The sequence below is a fragment of the Saccostrea cucullata genome, unplaced genomic scaffold (genome assembly GCF_032062105.1).
Source record: "Saccostrea cucullata isolate Sc308-1 unplaced genomic scaffold, CSIRO_AGI_Scuc_v1 ctg1213, whole genome shotgun sequence".
Classification (NCBI taxonomy): domain Eukaryota; kingdom Metazoa; phylum Mollusca; class Bivalvia; order Ostreida; family Ostreidae; genus Saccostrea; species Saccostrea cuccullata.
The window spans coordinates 99,043-114,555 of record NW_026923916.1 but is presented as its reverse complement, the minus strand read 5'-3'; the positions used below and the strand labels follow the sequence as shown (position 1 = coordinate 114,555).

The following is a 15,513-nucleotide window of genomic DNA, read 5'->3' as shown; positions in this document are numbered from 1 at the left end:
GTATGAAAATATATGTGATAAAAGTAAACCGTGTATTAAACCAAATGATTTAAGATCTAGAAAACATATCAGGGATTCCAAAATACCTTTGGATATTATAAAACCTACAAATTCATCTGAAATAACGCCTGGGAAATAAATAAAACCAAATGTTCTCCTTAAATTGTTTATATGTCGAAGCAAATGAGCCACCGCTGGACTTTAAGAAGAATCAAACTCACCTTGCAGTATATTCTCAAATTAAAAGCAAATATTAATTATAATGATCCTGCATATGATTGTGTTTTAGTATGCAGTATGAAAATATATATGATAAAAGTAAACCGTGTATTAAACCAAATGATTTAAGATCTAGAAAACATATCAGGGATTCCAAAATACCTTTGGATATTATAAAACCTACAAATTCATCTGAAATAACGCCTGGGAAATAAATAAAACCAAATGTAGACACATCTTTAACTGAGTTTAAGAAACCAGAAACAAATTCTCTTGTTTTATAACAGAAATCAGCCGAAATAAAACATTTAAAAAATTCTACAGTCTAAATGTAAACAAATGGCTCTAAAGACAAAAATAAAGTAGCCCCGTGGGGATCCGGGTTAGAAGAGGTCCTCAGTACCCCCTTGCTTGTCATAAAAGGCGACTAAATGGGACGGTCCTTCGGATGAGACCGTATAAACCGAGGCCCCGTGTCACAGCAGATGTAACAAGATAAAGATCCCTCTCTGCTCAAAGGCCGTAAGTGCCGAGCATGGGCCTCAATTTGCAGCCCTTCACCGGCAATGGTGACGTCTCCATATCAGTGAAATATTCTGGAGAGGGACGTTAAACAGTATACAATCAATCAATCAATCAAAAAGAAGTATCAGCGGCTGCAGTGAATAAAACCAAGATTTTCTCTTAACGGCTTCCAAATGAGGCAACAATATTTACAACAGAAGCAAAAGCCAAACATCTCGCATCTGATTATGTTACATTTTCTAATGACAACGATTTGACAATATTTTCTTTCTCGCTTATAATCCATACAAAATATGAATACTGATCAACCATATATTTTACATGAAATAATTCAATACTATCATTTTTTTTTCTCAATAAGGTAAAGTAGTTGATTTTGGTTGGATTCCAAGTCATACTGGCATCATTGGAAACCGATGCTGATAATGCAGCAAAACTGGCACTTCAGTATGACATTACCGCTTTTTAAAATTCCTTCTACTGACCTGAAATATGATGTGATCAATATGTAAATTCTATTTGGCGAGTTTATTAGGGAGTTTTGTGATACGAATAAACTTTATGCAGTAGAGAACAAAGTGAACAACTAATCATCTAACTTCGGTCTGAAACGTCAGGACGAAGTGATTATTTCAAGACTACGTATAGGTCATTCAAAAATAACTCATGTATACTTATTTAATGGAGAATTACAGCCAGAATGACTGTCATCTTACCATAAATCATATTCTTTTAGAATGTACTGATTTTTCGCCTATTCGTTTACAATACTGTACGAACGATACGTGAACTGCTTACAAATGTTAATACAATTTTAGATTATTTACATGAAACTGATTTTTTACAGTAAAATTCTATGGTACACATTCTAATATACTTAGCTGATAAACACACAAGTCTTATCTTTAACTGTTAAAATATTTTTAAATTTGTTAGTCTGTCGGATGGGACGTTAAATGGAACCCCGGTTCAGGGATAGCACGTTTCCCTGCAGGTGGTTTTCGAAAAAACAGAAGACTCACTGTGGGCTACCAGAGAAACCCAAAAACTCACAAAGCCGATCATATAAACATTATTTCCAGTCAAAATATGGCTGAAATATTGCCTACTCGGCGTAAAACACCAATTCCATCATTTGGGAAGTACATATGTAATGCTGCTGAGCAAATGGAAAAGTGAGAAAGTGGACAGTTTTAAGGAATTGTAATTGCATGTAAGTATAATGCAAAAGTCGGTTTTAATTTGAACGATTAAACTACAGTAAGTTCGTTGGGAATGAAATATCCATCGGTTCCCACTTTTAGGTCACTTGAGTCACTCAGGTGTCGATTTGTTATCTGTTCACGTCCGGCATCGTTCATTGTACGTCGTCACTCGGTAATAAACTTTTGAACATTTTCAGCTTCTTCTCTGGAACCTCTGAACAAATTTCGGCATACCGCATCTTTGGGTAAGGGGGAACAAAATATGAGAAATTAATGGCTCCTGTCCCCCTGGGGCCTGTTGGGTGGGGCTAAAACAACCAAAATGAATGCAATCTTTGAAAGTCTTCTTTACTCAAGGACATCCAGCAGTAAGCTGTTGGCATGATGGTAAAAATACTAAAAAGTCATTTACAACCAAAGTCAGGGGTTCTGGTGCTAGGGATGGGCAGTATAGATCATATAGTGAAAATGCAGATTTCTTTGAAAATCTTCTCTGCTCCTGGGTATTAAACAAACAAATTTAATGGATAGTTATATTTAATAAGGGTGTCTTTTTAGGTCACCTGGGTAAACTCAGGTGACCTATTGCTATCCGTTTTCGTCCGTCGTCGTACGTCGTTCGTAAACTTTTGAAGATTTTTAGCTTCTTCTCTGGAACCACTGAACCAATTTCAACCAAATTTGGTATACAGCATCTATGGGTAAAGGGGAACAAAAATTGTGAATTTCATGGTCCCTTCCCCCCCTGGGGCCTGAGGAGTGGGGCCAAAACCACTAAAATTAGTGCAATCTCTAAAAATCTTCTTCTTTACTGCTGGACATCAAACAGTCAAACTGTTTACATGATTGTAATCAGCATTGAGTCCTCTATCAAAATTTTGAAATTTATGGCCCCTGGGTCAGGGGTTCTGATGTTAGGGTGGGGTTATATAGATCATGTAGTAAAAGTGCATTATTTCTTTGAAAATCTTCTCTGCTTCTGGGTATTAAACAAACTAACCAAGTACATAGTAATGATGATCAAGAGTGCCTCTTCAAAAATTGTGAATTTCATGGCCCCTGGGTCAGGAATTCTTGTGTTAGGGCGGGGTTATATAGATCATATAGTAAAATTACATTATTTCTTTCAAAAATCTTCTCTGCTCCTGGGTATTAGATAAACTAACTAAGAACATAGTTATGATGACCAATTTAATTGTGAATTTCATGGCCCCTGGGTCAGGGGTTCTGGTGTAAAGGCGGGGTCTATTGATTGTATAGTGAAAATACATTATTAATTAATCAAAAATCTTCTTCTTTGCTCCTGGGTATTAAACAAACTAACTTAGAATATTGTTAGCAAGAGTAAGAGCAAGAGCAAGAGTGCTTTTACCAAAATTGTGAATATTATGACCCCTGGGTTGGGATTTCTGGTGTAAGGGCGGGGCTGTATTGATTATATAGTAAAAATACATTGATTCTTTATTTAAAAATCTTCTTCACTGCTCTTGGGTATTAAACCAATGAACTATGAACATAGTTATGATTAGGAAGGATACCTCTTCCAAAATTGTCAATTTCATCACCCCTGGGTCAGGTGTTCTGGTGTTAGGGCGGGGCTCTAATGATTATATAATGAAAATGCATGAATTCTTTGAAAATATTTTTCTTTGCTTCTACATGTAGGTACTATGCCAATGATCTAAGTATACATATTTATGATGAAGAAAGGTGCATCTAGCAAAATAGTTAATTTCACGCCCCCGGGTCAGGGGTATCGGGGGGTGGGGGTGGGGTTACTTAGTCTGAAAATAAATTAATGCTTTAAATCTGCTCTTTGGTATTAATAAATAATTTATGATGAAATAAAAGTTATGATAAAATTTCCAAAATTTTGAAATATGTGGTTCCTGTGGGGCGGGGTGCACAACTGGTTACAAAGTGGAAATGCCTTTTCTCTTTGTTACTCTGATCTAACTTTGGGTATTAAGTAACTCGAGTAAGCATGCTAAGTGTATAATTATAATAAGCAACAGTGCCTCCTTCAAAATTGTGAATTTTATGGCCTCTGGTTTAAAACACAAAACAAATTTCATTGTTTGAAAGTTGTTACATGATACTCAGGTGACCTATAAGGCCCGTGGGCCTCTTTTTTTAAATTTTGAATATCATGTTCCCTTGGTCAGGAGTTCTAAGTAAGGGTGGGATTTTATGGATTTTATTGTAAAAAATGCATTAATTATTAGGGGTGGGACGATATACCGATACACCGATACATATCGATATTTTGTGCTAAGATACGGTTTACGATACAACCATTGAAATATCGGTACGAAACGATACACGAACGACTTATCAAAAATGAAAGTGAAAGTAACATTGTTATGGAAAAATGGCGGCTTCCCAACGGTCTGAACGAAATGAAGATATTAAAAACGCGCCTTGTTCGTACAAATCATGGATATGGGAGCATTTTGGGTTCGTTGCTTCAACTGAAAATGGCAAGAGACAGGTCGACAAGACGCAAGCGGTGTGTAGAACTTGTCATTCAAAGTTTAAATATACAGGTAGCACAACGAACCTCTCGTTTCACCTGAAACGTCATCATCCCGAAATTGGGACGGCTAAACGTTTGAAGTCAGAGGATTCACAGTGCAACACTGAAGGAAAAACGGACAATCAGCCAGTAAAAAAGCAAACGTCACTTACACAATGTTTTCCAAAACCTCTACCACTTAATTTAGCCCGGTCTCTAGCAATAAGCAAGTCAATAGCCCTATTTATCGCACTTGATTTGCGCCCCTTCTCTGTCGTTGAGAACAACGGATTCCAGAAAATGTTAAATACTTTAGAACCACGGTATACTATACCATATAGGAAATACTTTTCTGGAACTTTGATTCCAGATATGTATAGTGATGCGAAGTCATACTTGCTGAGCAAGTTATCTGAAGTGCCTTTTGTGTCATTAACAACAGATGGTTGGACATCCAGAGCTGTTGAAAGTTATATCACCATTACCTGTCACTTTATTGATAATGAATGGAATCTGTGTAGTTATGTTCTACAGACAAGGGCCATCAGTGAATCTCATACAGCTGAAAATGTTGGTGAAGTGTTATTTAATGCAGTTGATGAATGGGGCTTACAAAGAATGGGTGGAGAAATACCTGTTGTTACTGACAATGCAAGCAACATGGATGGGGCAATAAAGGCAGCCAACCTGGGACCTAATTTAAAGTGCTTTGCCCACACATTGAATTTAGCTACACAGAAAGGTTTACAAGTGGATTGTGTAAAGACACTTCTAAGTAGAGTCAGACGTGTGGTCAGTTTCTTTCACCGAAGTTCAGTTGCCAATAGCACTCTCAAAACAAAGCAGAAACTATTGCAGCTACCAGAACACAAGCTTATAATGGATGTTGCCACTAGATGAAATAGCAGTTTTGACATGGTTTCAAGATACTTAGAGCAACAAGCTGGCATTGTAGCAACACTTGTAGAACCACATATCTGGAAGAACCTGAGGGATGTTGTGACATTAAGTGAAAATGACATTTCCAACCTGGAAAACTTAGTGGTGATTTTGAAGCCATTGAAAGACATTACCACTGTGTTATGTGATGAAAAGTTGCCCACTGTTTCTCTGATTTATCCTATGAAAATGAAGATAATTTCATCACTTACCCTTTTGCAAGAGGACACAACTCTTATTCGCTCAGTGAAACAGGACATCCTGACCAACTTACAAAAAAGGTACACAAATCCAGAGACTGAGGAATTTCTTATCATAAGTGCAGCCCTAGATCCACGGTTTAAATGTCTACCCCAGCTTACAATGGACAAACGAAATGCCATATTCAGCACCATGACCCAAAAAGCCATTGAATTCTCAGAGAAAAAGGTATATAAAACTACAATTTTTTAATAAATTATAAATATATATATAAAAATTAAAAAAATATATAGATATTAAAAATAATAAAAATAAAATATATAATACAAAACAAAAATAATTTTTTATGTACATTATTGAAGTTTATTCATAATTATTTCAAACATGCATTTCATTTTAGACTGTAATCAAAACTGAACCAGAGGACCCTCAGGAGAAGCTGAGATCAGACACACTCACAGACCCTGTTGATGAAGTTGGTCCATCTTGCAGCAAAGCTACTGCTCTGAGCACTGGATCCAAGTCTTCTAGCACTATAAAAGATTTATTTGCTGATGTTTTCATTGAAAAAGTGGAGAGAAGAACCAAAACACTGCAAGATATGGTTACAGAAGAAGCTTCAAGTTACAGGAAAGAGGAAAGTATTCCAGTGGAAGGGAATCCTTTACTCTGGTGGAAAGTTCATGGAGACAAATATTCATACCTTTCTCATCTTGCCAAATATCATTTGGGTATTCCTGGGACAAGTGTCCCAAGTGAAAGGATCTTCTCCACAGCTGGAGATATTGTGAGTGCCCAGAGGGCCACTCTCAACAAAGACAGTGTGGACTCCTTAATTTTCATTAAAAAAAACTTCGAAATTATAAACAAATGGATTAAAAATGATTCATTGATTTGTAAACTCAGCCTTGATTTAGTTGGTTAAGACATTTGGCAAAAAATGTTAAAATGTTTATTGTTTAATGATTTTGTTTAATTTTCAGTCAATGATATACATGTATAACAGATACAATATTCACAATTCCATATGATATTATTTTCAAAGCAAATCTGATTTGATTATTAATTTATTATAAAATATTTTGTTGATTTATTATCAAGAAGACAAATAAAATACTCATTTAAATACAATTTTCTTATTATTGTAATATCGAGATACGTATCGTATCGTGCTATAATATCGAGATACGTATCGTATCGCATGATCAGTGTATCGTCCCACCCCTATTAATTATTTGAAAATCATTTCCTCTGCTCATGGATATTAAGGCGATACACTATATACATAGTGTAGCGGGTTAGCGCTCAATGACCTGAATGGCTAATCCCAAATATGGATGCCAAATATGTATGACGGTAAACTAGAGGAGGGGAAATGACCGGCTTCAACCCTTATTAGACACCAAGGCAGACATTTAAAAAGAAAATGTACTCCAGCAAAATAAACAAGGGCACCGCTGAGCGGAGCATCCCCTCGCGTAATGGCGATATCTCACAAGAGATAAATTCTCTCGAGGGACGTTAAACATGTTAAAGATTGAAAGTACAATGTATTTTGTTTAATGTCCCTCTAAGGAATTTTTTGCTCATATGAAGGCTTGCCGGTGGAGAGCTGCACATTCTTTCCTATAATAGGAACTGACGACCATTGAGCAGTGAGGGATTTTTTTGTGCCAGCATCTGTTGGGACATGGGCCCATGGTTACACGGATTTATTCGAAGGACCAGTCTCCACGGCCCACGAAGGGATTCAAACCCACAACATTAAGATCAACTCCCCTACTTTTGACAAAATTATTAGTGGGTGTGTTGTTGCTGATCCAATTTTTACAAAATGCAAATTGGTGGTGGGGGGGGAGGGGCATAACATAGATACCTAATTTGGGGTAGTAAAGTTTAATATAAGATATTAAATTGTTTTTCAGCACTATTCATTTTTTAAACAAAATTATTGGGGGAGGGGGGTGTCTATTCTTAACAAAATTGCATAGCATTTTATTGGGGAGGGAGGGGACATAATATGCATACATGTACGTAATTGGGCAGTTTCCCTTATACCTAGCACAAACATATCACGTATGCTATATATATATATATGTCTCAGTAATTTTAATTTTTTACCCACCTAAGTAGATATCTCAAAGTTCCAAGCAATATGCATTTTTTTCGTAATGAATAACATAATGTACATCGAGAGGTTAATTGAACTTGTGAATTTTATTTTCAGCTTTCAGGAATAACGTGCACCCCAAATTCACAGACACCTGTTGGAATTTGGTAATGAAACCGCGACGTTCATCATATTCTTTTAATCTGGTTCCCGCAGACTTGACACGTCTTTTAAGCTTTCTAACTAGCTCTTAAATTGGTTCCCTTGCAGAAATGATTATTGTTAACTCGTACATAAAATGTCAGGGTTTCGAGACAGTAAAGCGCGATATCTGAAGAAGTATTTCAACAATGAACTTGAAAATGAATAGGCGTCATCTTTTTATATTTTCACACAAGTATGTAAACGCTGAGAGTGGTTAATGCAAAGGTTCTCTGTCAATCTTGCCCACAAATGATTATTGTCAACTCGTACTTAAAATGTCAGGGTTTCGAGGCAGTAAAAACGCGATATCAGAAGAAATATTTCATCAATGAACTTGAAAATGAATAGGCTTCGTCCTTTTATACTGCCACACAGGTATGTAAACGCTGAGAATGGTTAATGCAAAGGTTTTCTGTCAATCGTGCCCACAAAGTGTAACGAACACACTAACAAACATACGCACATGCGCGATGCTATATCCCCTTGTAACTAGTTAACTGACTTTAGTCAGTATAACTAGTTGCGCGAGGGGATAATAATAAGAGAAAGAGTTAAATAACTTGATATGATGGTTTAATGAGAGATAGTACTACTAGTTAATCAAATTAACAAAAATTAATCAAAAATCCAAATTTTACAAGAAAATAATTGGCTGCAGTCGTCTGTGAAAAATCCCTTACACAAAAATACTTAACTTCCCAAATTAATTAATAACCAATATTATGCAGATTAAGTACTTAATTTATAAGATAATTTCAATTCAATTTGCAGTTGGTGCTTCATCTCTCTGTAAATTCCCCCGGTATGCTGCTGAGATTGGTACTGGTTGTCCCTAATACTCCTTAAGATATCTGTTTGCATCTGTAACTCGTGATGGATGTTTCTCAAGGTGTTTTGCAGGTGAAACATATGGTTTACCATGTCAAACATTAACCTCGTTGGTAACTTAGATCTCTTCTCTCTCGTCTCTTGCCCCATGTGGATCTGGGTTAGAATAGGTCCTCAGTACCCCATTTCTCGTCGTAAAAGGCGACTAAATGGGGCGGTCCTTCGGATGAGACCGGATAAACCGAGGCCCCGTGTCACAGCAGGTGTGGCACGATAAAGATCCCTCCCTGCTCAAAGGCCGTAAGTACCGAGCATAGGCCTAAATTTGCAGCCCTTCACCGGCAATGGTGACGTCTCCATATCAGTGAAATATTCTGGAGAGGGACGTTAAACAGTATACAATCAATCAATCTCTCGTCTCTTCTGGTCTCACCTCGTACTTGGCTTTCCCTCGACTCTTTCTCGTCTGGTCTGGTCTCATCTCGTACTTGGCTTTTCCTCGATTCTTTCTCTGGTGACTTAGGTTTATTTGGAGTTTTGTCTCTTCTAATACTGGTTAAAGTGGACTTTTCTCTCACTGGAGACTGGATTTTCGTTTCCTAGGCTCTGGTAATTTGATAGCCTCCTTAACTTCCTCCTGAGGTGTATATACGGGTGTAGAGATGCTAGAGGATTCTTGGTCTTCAGATAAGAAAGAAACAGAATACATCAGGATCCTGGAGATGCAGCAGATCTGGGAACACTGGGGCGGTGGTATGGGTTGACATGGTGCTGGATTCAGATATAACTGCTGTTGCGGCCAAAGGTGTTGTCATTGACGAGGACGACAGCTGGTAGAAGACGAAGGCAGAGAGGTAGGTATGGCTTCTGAGGGAGGACAGCTAACAGTCGATGAGGGATTAGAAGGGTGGCTTGGCTGGTCTGATCCTGACTTCTGGATTCTCTCCATCCAAATCTTTCTCGACTCCTCCCTGCTTAGAAGGCACATCTTCTGCAACCACAATGCCCTCCTTGTTTTTGTTAGGTAAAATTCCTCTGCTTCTGGTAACTTCTCTTGTTTTAATAAGCCTTCCCTCGCTTCTTTGTGCTTCGCATAGTTCTTGAAGTTCTCTTAATTTGGTTGCCTCGTCAGTTTGGAAGTAGCATAATGAGCAGTAATACGGAATGGAGTCAAGAGGAGTATAATACTTGTTTATGTGACTGACCACGTAACGCTTCTCGCCAACTTGCTTATCGCAAAGCAAACCCCAATATGCCCTGTCCCGTTTAAGGATTTCCTTAGATGTTTGAAGGTCAGCCATCAGCAACAAGAGGCCCAAGGACCTTATAGGTCACCTGAGTATTATGTAACAACTTTTCAACAATTGAATTTGGTTCGTGTTTTAGATCAGGGGCCATGAAATTCACAATTTTTGAAAGAGACATGCTTACCACAATTTTAAACTATGCATGCTTAGTACTCTTTTTACTAAACACCCAGAGGTAGACCAAAGTAACAAAGAGAAAATGCACTTCCACTTTATAACCAGTTGTGCACACCACCTCAAAGGAATCACTGAGCCTGGGGCCACATATTTCAAAATTTTGGAAATTTTATAAATTTTATTTCTTCATAAATGGTTGATTAATATCAAAGAGTAGATTTCAAAGCATTCATTTATTCTCAGACTACGTAACCCCCCCCCCCCCGGAGACCAATGACCCAACGGGCATGAAATTAATCATTTTGCTAGATGCACCTTTCTTCATCATAAATATATATACTTGGATCATTAGCATAACACCCAGGAGCAAAGGAAAAGATTTTCAAACAATGTATTTTCACTATATAATCAAAAGACCCCCCCCCCCCTTACACCAAATGGAAAATCCCGACACAGGGGCCATGAAATTCACAAATTTGGTTGATAATTACTAATTACATAATTATTATATACCAAGTTAGTTTATTCAATACCCAGGAGCAGAGAAGAAGAGTTTCAAAGAATTAATGCATTTTCACTATATAATCAATAGAGCCCCGCCTTAACTCAAGAACCCCTGACCCTGGGGCCATAAAATTCACAACATTGAAAGAGGCACTCTTGTACATTATAACTTTGTACTTAAATAGTTTATTTCAAACCCAGGAGCAGAAAAGAGGATTTTCAAAGAATTAATGCATTTTCACTATATAATCAATAGAGCCCCGCCTTAACAACAGAACCTCTGACCCTGGGGCCATAAAATTCACAATTTTGGAAGAGGCACTCTTATTCATAATAACTATGAACTAAGTTTATTCAATACCCAGGAACAGAGAAGATTTTCAATGGATTAATGCATTTTCAATATATTATTGATAGAGCCCCGCCCTAACACCAGAACCCCTGACCCTGGGGCCATAAAATTCACAATTTTGGTAGAGGACTCAATGCTCGTTACATTCATACCAACAGTTTGGCTGCTTGATGTCCAGGATAAAGAAGATTTTTAAAGATTTCATTAATTTTAGTGGTTTTGGTCCCAACCCTCAGGAGCCAGGGGGGCAGGGACCATAAAATTCACAATTTTTGTTCCCCCTTATCCATAAATGCTGTATACCAAATTTGGTTGAAATTGGTTCAGTGGTTTCAGAGAGGAAGCTGGAAAATATTAAAATGTTTACACACGACGAACGAAAACGGATAGCAATAGGTCACCTGAGTGAAAAAAAATCTTGAAGTTTAAATCCAACTCATGATCCCCCGTTTTATTCTTTAGTGAAATCTCTAAGCGACGACTGCAGCTCTTCCATATACTATGCATAATGTGTGGCGATTCAATATTTCACCTACAATGTATTTACTTCTTGGATCTTCTAAGAATTCTTCTTGACTGGAAATAACACGTAAATTAAATCTATAGTATACGTTCCTATAATAAATAATTTTACGTCTGAACGTAAAGCGGTTTAAGTTTATCATGATGCACAACTTTTGTGACACCATTCCCGGAGTTCTGAATATCAGAAAGCTTCTGTTTAATTGTACAGATATCCTAGCTTTCCATCTTTGTGTCCTTCATTAACCCCTTCCCTACCGCATCGGTCAATATGACCGATAGCGCGTTAAACCACCACATCGCGATAACAGGACCTCCGTTATCTTTTTAATAATAGCATTAATGTATATAATCTATATATCATCTTTTAGGAAATTTTCTCTACTTTCAGACCCTGTAAAAATTGCGAGCCTTATTAATCGGTAATGAATAAATTTTACGTTTTGAAGACATTCATGACTTTTTGAAAATGAGGCAATTTTCCAAAGCAAGGACGATTTTCCCGACGATTTATATATTTTTTCCTGATTAAATCATTTAAATAAAATTAATATATTTACAAAGGATATTTTCTCTGCTTTTAAAATATGTAAAAATTATTGCTTTTACTTTTAAATACTTTGTAAAAACAAGAATTTTCTTCCACGCATGTGATTTTTCTGGGTTTTATTCGTAATATTTAAATTAAACGCAGTTTTACCTTTACTTCTGTGTTGAAATAGGGAAAACAAAATACAACTGCTAAAAGTGGAGCAAATTTCCATTTCAACAAACCTTCACTGGTCTCTTTATTTTCGATATTTTCTGAATTACCATAGTTTGAATTTTGAACCTCCGCGTAATTTTTTGTAGAAAAATCGAATGTAGTCAATATTTAACGTCAAGGTCCTTTTCGTTGCGCCTCATTCGGAACAACATGTTTAGTACTATTATATTCAATTAAATATTTTTATTTAAATAGATGCTTTATTAAAAAAAATGGTTTAAAATAACAGTAATTATCTTTACACCTTTAGAGAAATGTAGTACATATGTATTTTTGTTTATTTAAGTTCATTCAGTGTTGATAAAAAAAATTGATTCCTAAAGGTCTACGTCAAAAAAATCAGATGTTATTGCTGTTTGCTTTAAAATATATTCTTAATATAAGATACAATTAAACATATACTGACCTGAAATTTAAAAAACTTTGAAACACAATGATTTAATACAAAATCTCGCATTTACACGACTCATTACGGTATGAGTTGATATTAATCGAGACTAACACGTGTTTCCGCTATAGCAGTAAACAGCAACATGGATTTTCATGATTATTTTACGATGGAGAACACGTCAATTCATCAGATATGACGGGTCTTTTCTTTGGCATTAGATGTGAGTAAGTATTGATTGAAAAGTTTAAAAGTGTTTTAAAGTACATAGACTGAAATGAAAGACATTATAGACTACCAAGGACATATACTATAGTAGTATAGACTGGACCCTGGCTACACATGTACATGTGAAATGAAGCCGTTCGCTGATTTGACATCGTCGGTAACCTATAAATGATACTTTTCGGTTCTTTCAACGATCACAAAAACTTTTTTTTTTTCAATGACAAAATTGTTTATAAGACAATGTCACTGTTTTCTCAATATGGAATCCGAATACTGTGTTGACTGATCAATAAAATATTTTTGTTCGATTTTTATTCCGACCCACATTTTTCAAGATGGGTAGGTAGGTCATTAATTTTCGGGTGGTTTACACTGCTGAAAAATTTATAACTGTCATAAAATCACAGATTTCTTAGCAGTACACATTTGACATGTTTGTTAGCTACACAAGTTTATTGTTATAAAAAAAACTTTCAGTCAAAAAGCATCCTATAGAAATTATACATCTTTGCTTTAAAATGAAACAATTTTAGTAAATTTAAAAAGAAAAAATAAAAGTTTAAAGTGCTGAAAAAAATATTGGGTAGGGGCAATTTTGACAGGTCGTCAGAGTACATCAAACAAATCAATTTTTGTATTGTTGGCCTGAACATCCAAACCGTGTTTTGCGATGATGAGTTCGAATAACTTCGACTTATTTTTGTGTTGTTTTTGAAGTGGGTAAGTTTTCATGACCACCTCTAAATACCATTCAAAGAAAAATGAATCTTGACATAATTAACACAAACACATAATTTTTTTAGCATGTGTAGTGTGCTGGTACCAAAGGCTTCAGAACTTTCGTCTGTGAAGACCCACTTGCTAATCCCAACCAATGGCCACCATGCACAGAAAATACCATGATGTGGAGGATATAGGTGCTTAGTTATTAGTAAGTCAATTTTATTGCAGTCAAAATTCCTCATTGCCATTGGATGGCTATTAGTCAACACTCCCAGGTGCATGAGTAGCCCGACTGGCACAGTGGTTAGAGCCTCTGCCCTGTAGTCGCGAAGTAAGGAGTTGATCCTTACATCGCAGGTTCGAATCTTACTATGAGACATGGAAACCTGTCCTTCTGATGAGACACTATAAAAATATCTTATATTATACTTATATAAATCAATTAAGGTCTTTTGTCGCAGTAGGTGCTGGCAGATCCCTCACAGCTCAATAGCCGTAAGTGTCGAGTGTAGAAAAAAATTTGCATCTGTTACTGACAAGTGGTGGTGTCTCCATATGAGAAATTCTTGAGAGGGACATTTAATAACATACAAACAAGCTCATGTACATGAACACCTTGTCCCAGGGATTTTTCTCTGAAGTAACAGTTTTCAGTCCAACATGCCCTTTCTCTTAACAACCCTGACAACAGAAACTAAAAGAGGAAACTTCATGCATTTGATAAAATTCATGGTTAATTATGCTATTTTTAAAATTTATAATTGATTAACCATGATTGTTTAGTACAAGGCTGGCAATTTTTCAGTCATAATACACTGACATCACAAAACCATTTAACTACAAGTATGACAAAATATGACATATGTAATATAATATTTCCATATCTAATTTTTTTTCTCTGTGTTAACTCTTTAAAACTTAGGGGAGTTTATTTCTTGATAATTCTTCCGGAATGTAAATTAGGCAGGTCGATAAGTCAGGAGCTAAGGAGGCCTAATATGCATGCAAACCTTGTGCACATCTGTCTCAGTGTCTGACGCTAAGGAGGCCAAATATGCATGTAAATCTCCTGCGGCTGCCTTTGTGTTTGACGTCAGTGGGCGAGGGCTGTTGAATTTGGCATGGGAGTCTTAGTGTAATTTGAATACATTTTTAAAGTCTAAATCTACAATTTTATTTCACAATGAAATGGAAATATAAGGAATCACTGTCTAGTTAGTATAGTATGCCAGGGACATCAACGATAGTGGGAAACAGGGGATAATTTATGCATAACGGATTTCGCCCGTTATGCAAATTATCCCATGTTTCCCACTATCGTTGATGCCCTGGCATACTACACTTACTAGACAGTGATTCATTTAATATATATGATATCATTGAAATGCTTTATAAAGACTTTTTAACAATATTATAAAGGAAAGTTATATCAATGTGTCAATTGTAGATATCTGTATAAAATGAATTATCTAGTTAAAAATACATATTCGATTAGAAAAGCTTTTTCAAAACTTTTTTTTTTAATTTGTTACAGGAGTCGGGACACAATACATTTAGAAACTGATCATGCCTTGGTCAAATCAAAGGAGTTTCCTCGATCGGTCTTTCAGAGAGATGGCAGAGAGTTTATTCAACATGAAGATGATGTGCACATAATGTAATCTGGAATCTAAAGTTAGAGATAAAGACCTGCAAACTTACTACCAAATAAGCCTATCTGCTTCTTAATTATTCTTTGCCGGATACAATCAATCAATACTTCACTTTTAGGAATGCTCTTTATTTCTATCAATGATGCAAGTGGTTATTCAAGATCATGTCATGTGATATAAGGAATTCTGACTTTTGACAATATAAGTC

The 15,513-nt window shown here is 36.2% G+C and overlaps 1 protein-coding gene and 1 long non-coding RNA gene across 3 annotated transcripts; both read left to right on the top strand.

Moving 5' to 3' along the window:
- The first annotated feature begins 4,305 nt into the window (after positions 1-4,305).
- On the top strand, positions 4,306-9,583 carry LOC134265255 (E3 SUMO-protein ligase ZBED1-like). The gene is given in 3 exon segments (XM_062747500.1): positions 4,306-5,832; positions 6,005-6,391; positions 9,434-9,583. Coding segments are annotated over 3 exon segments (2,049 nt in total). The 5' UTR covers positions 4,306-4,320.
- Positions 9,584-12,810: 3,227 nt separating this feature from the next.
- Positions 12,811-15,239, top strand: LOC134265252 (uncharacterized). 2 transcript variants are annotated; one of them, XR_009991706.1, is made up of 3 exons: positions 12,811-12,925; positions 13,734-13,861; positions 15,188-15,239. It is a non-coding gene; the product is annotated as an uncharacterized LOC134265252 (long non-coding RNA). The 2 variants fall into 2 exon arrangements; XR_009991705.1 differs by having other exon boundaries at positions 12,811-12,929.
- The last annotated feature ends 274 nt before the right edge of the window (positions 15,240-15,513 follow it).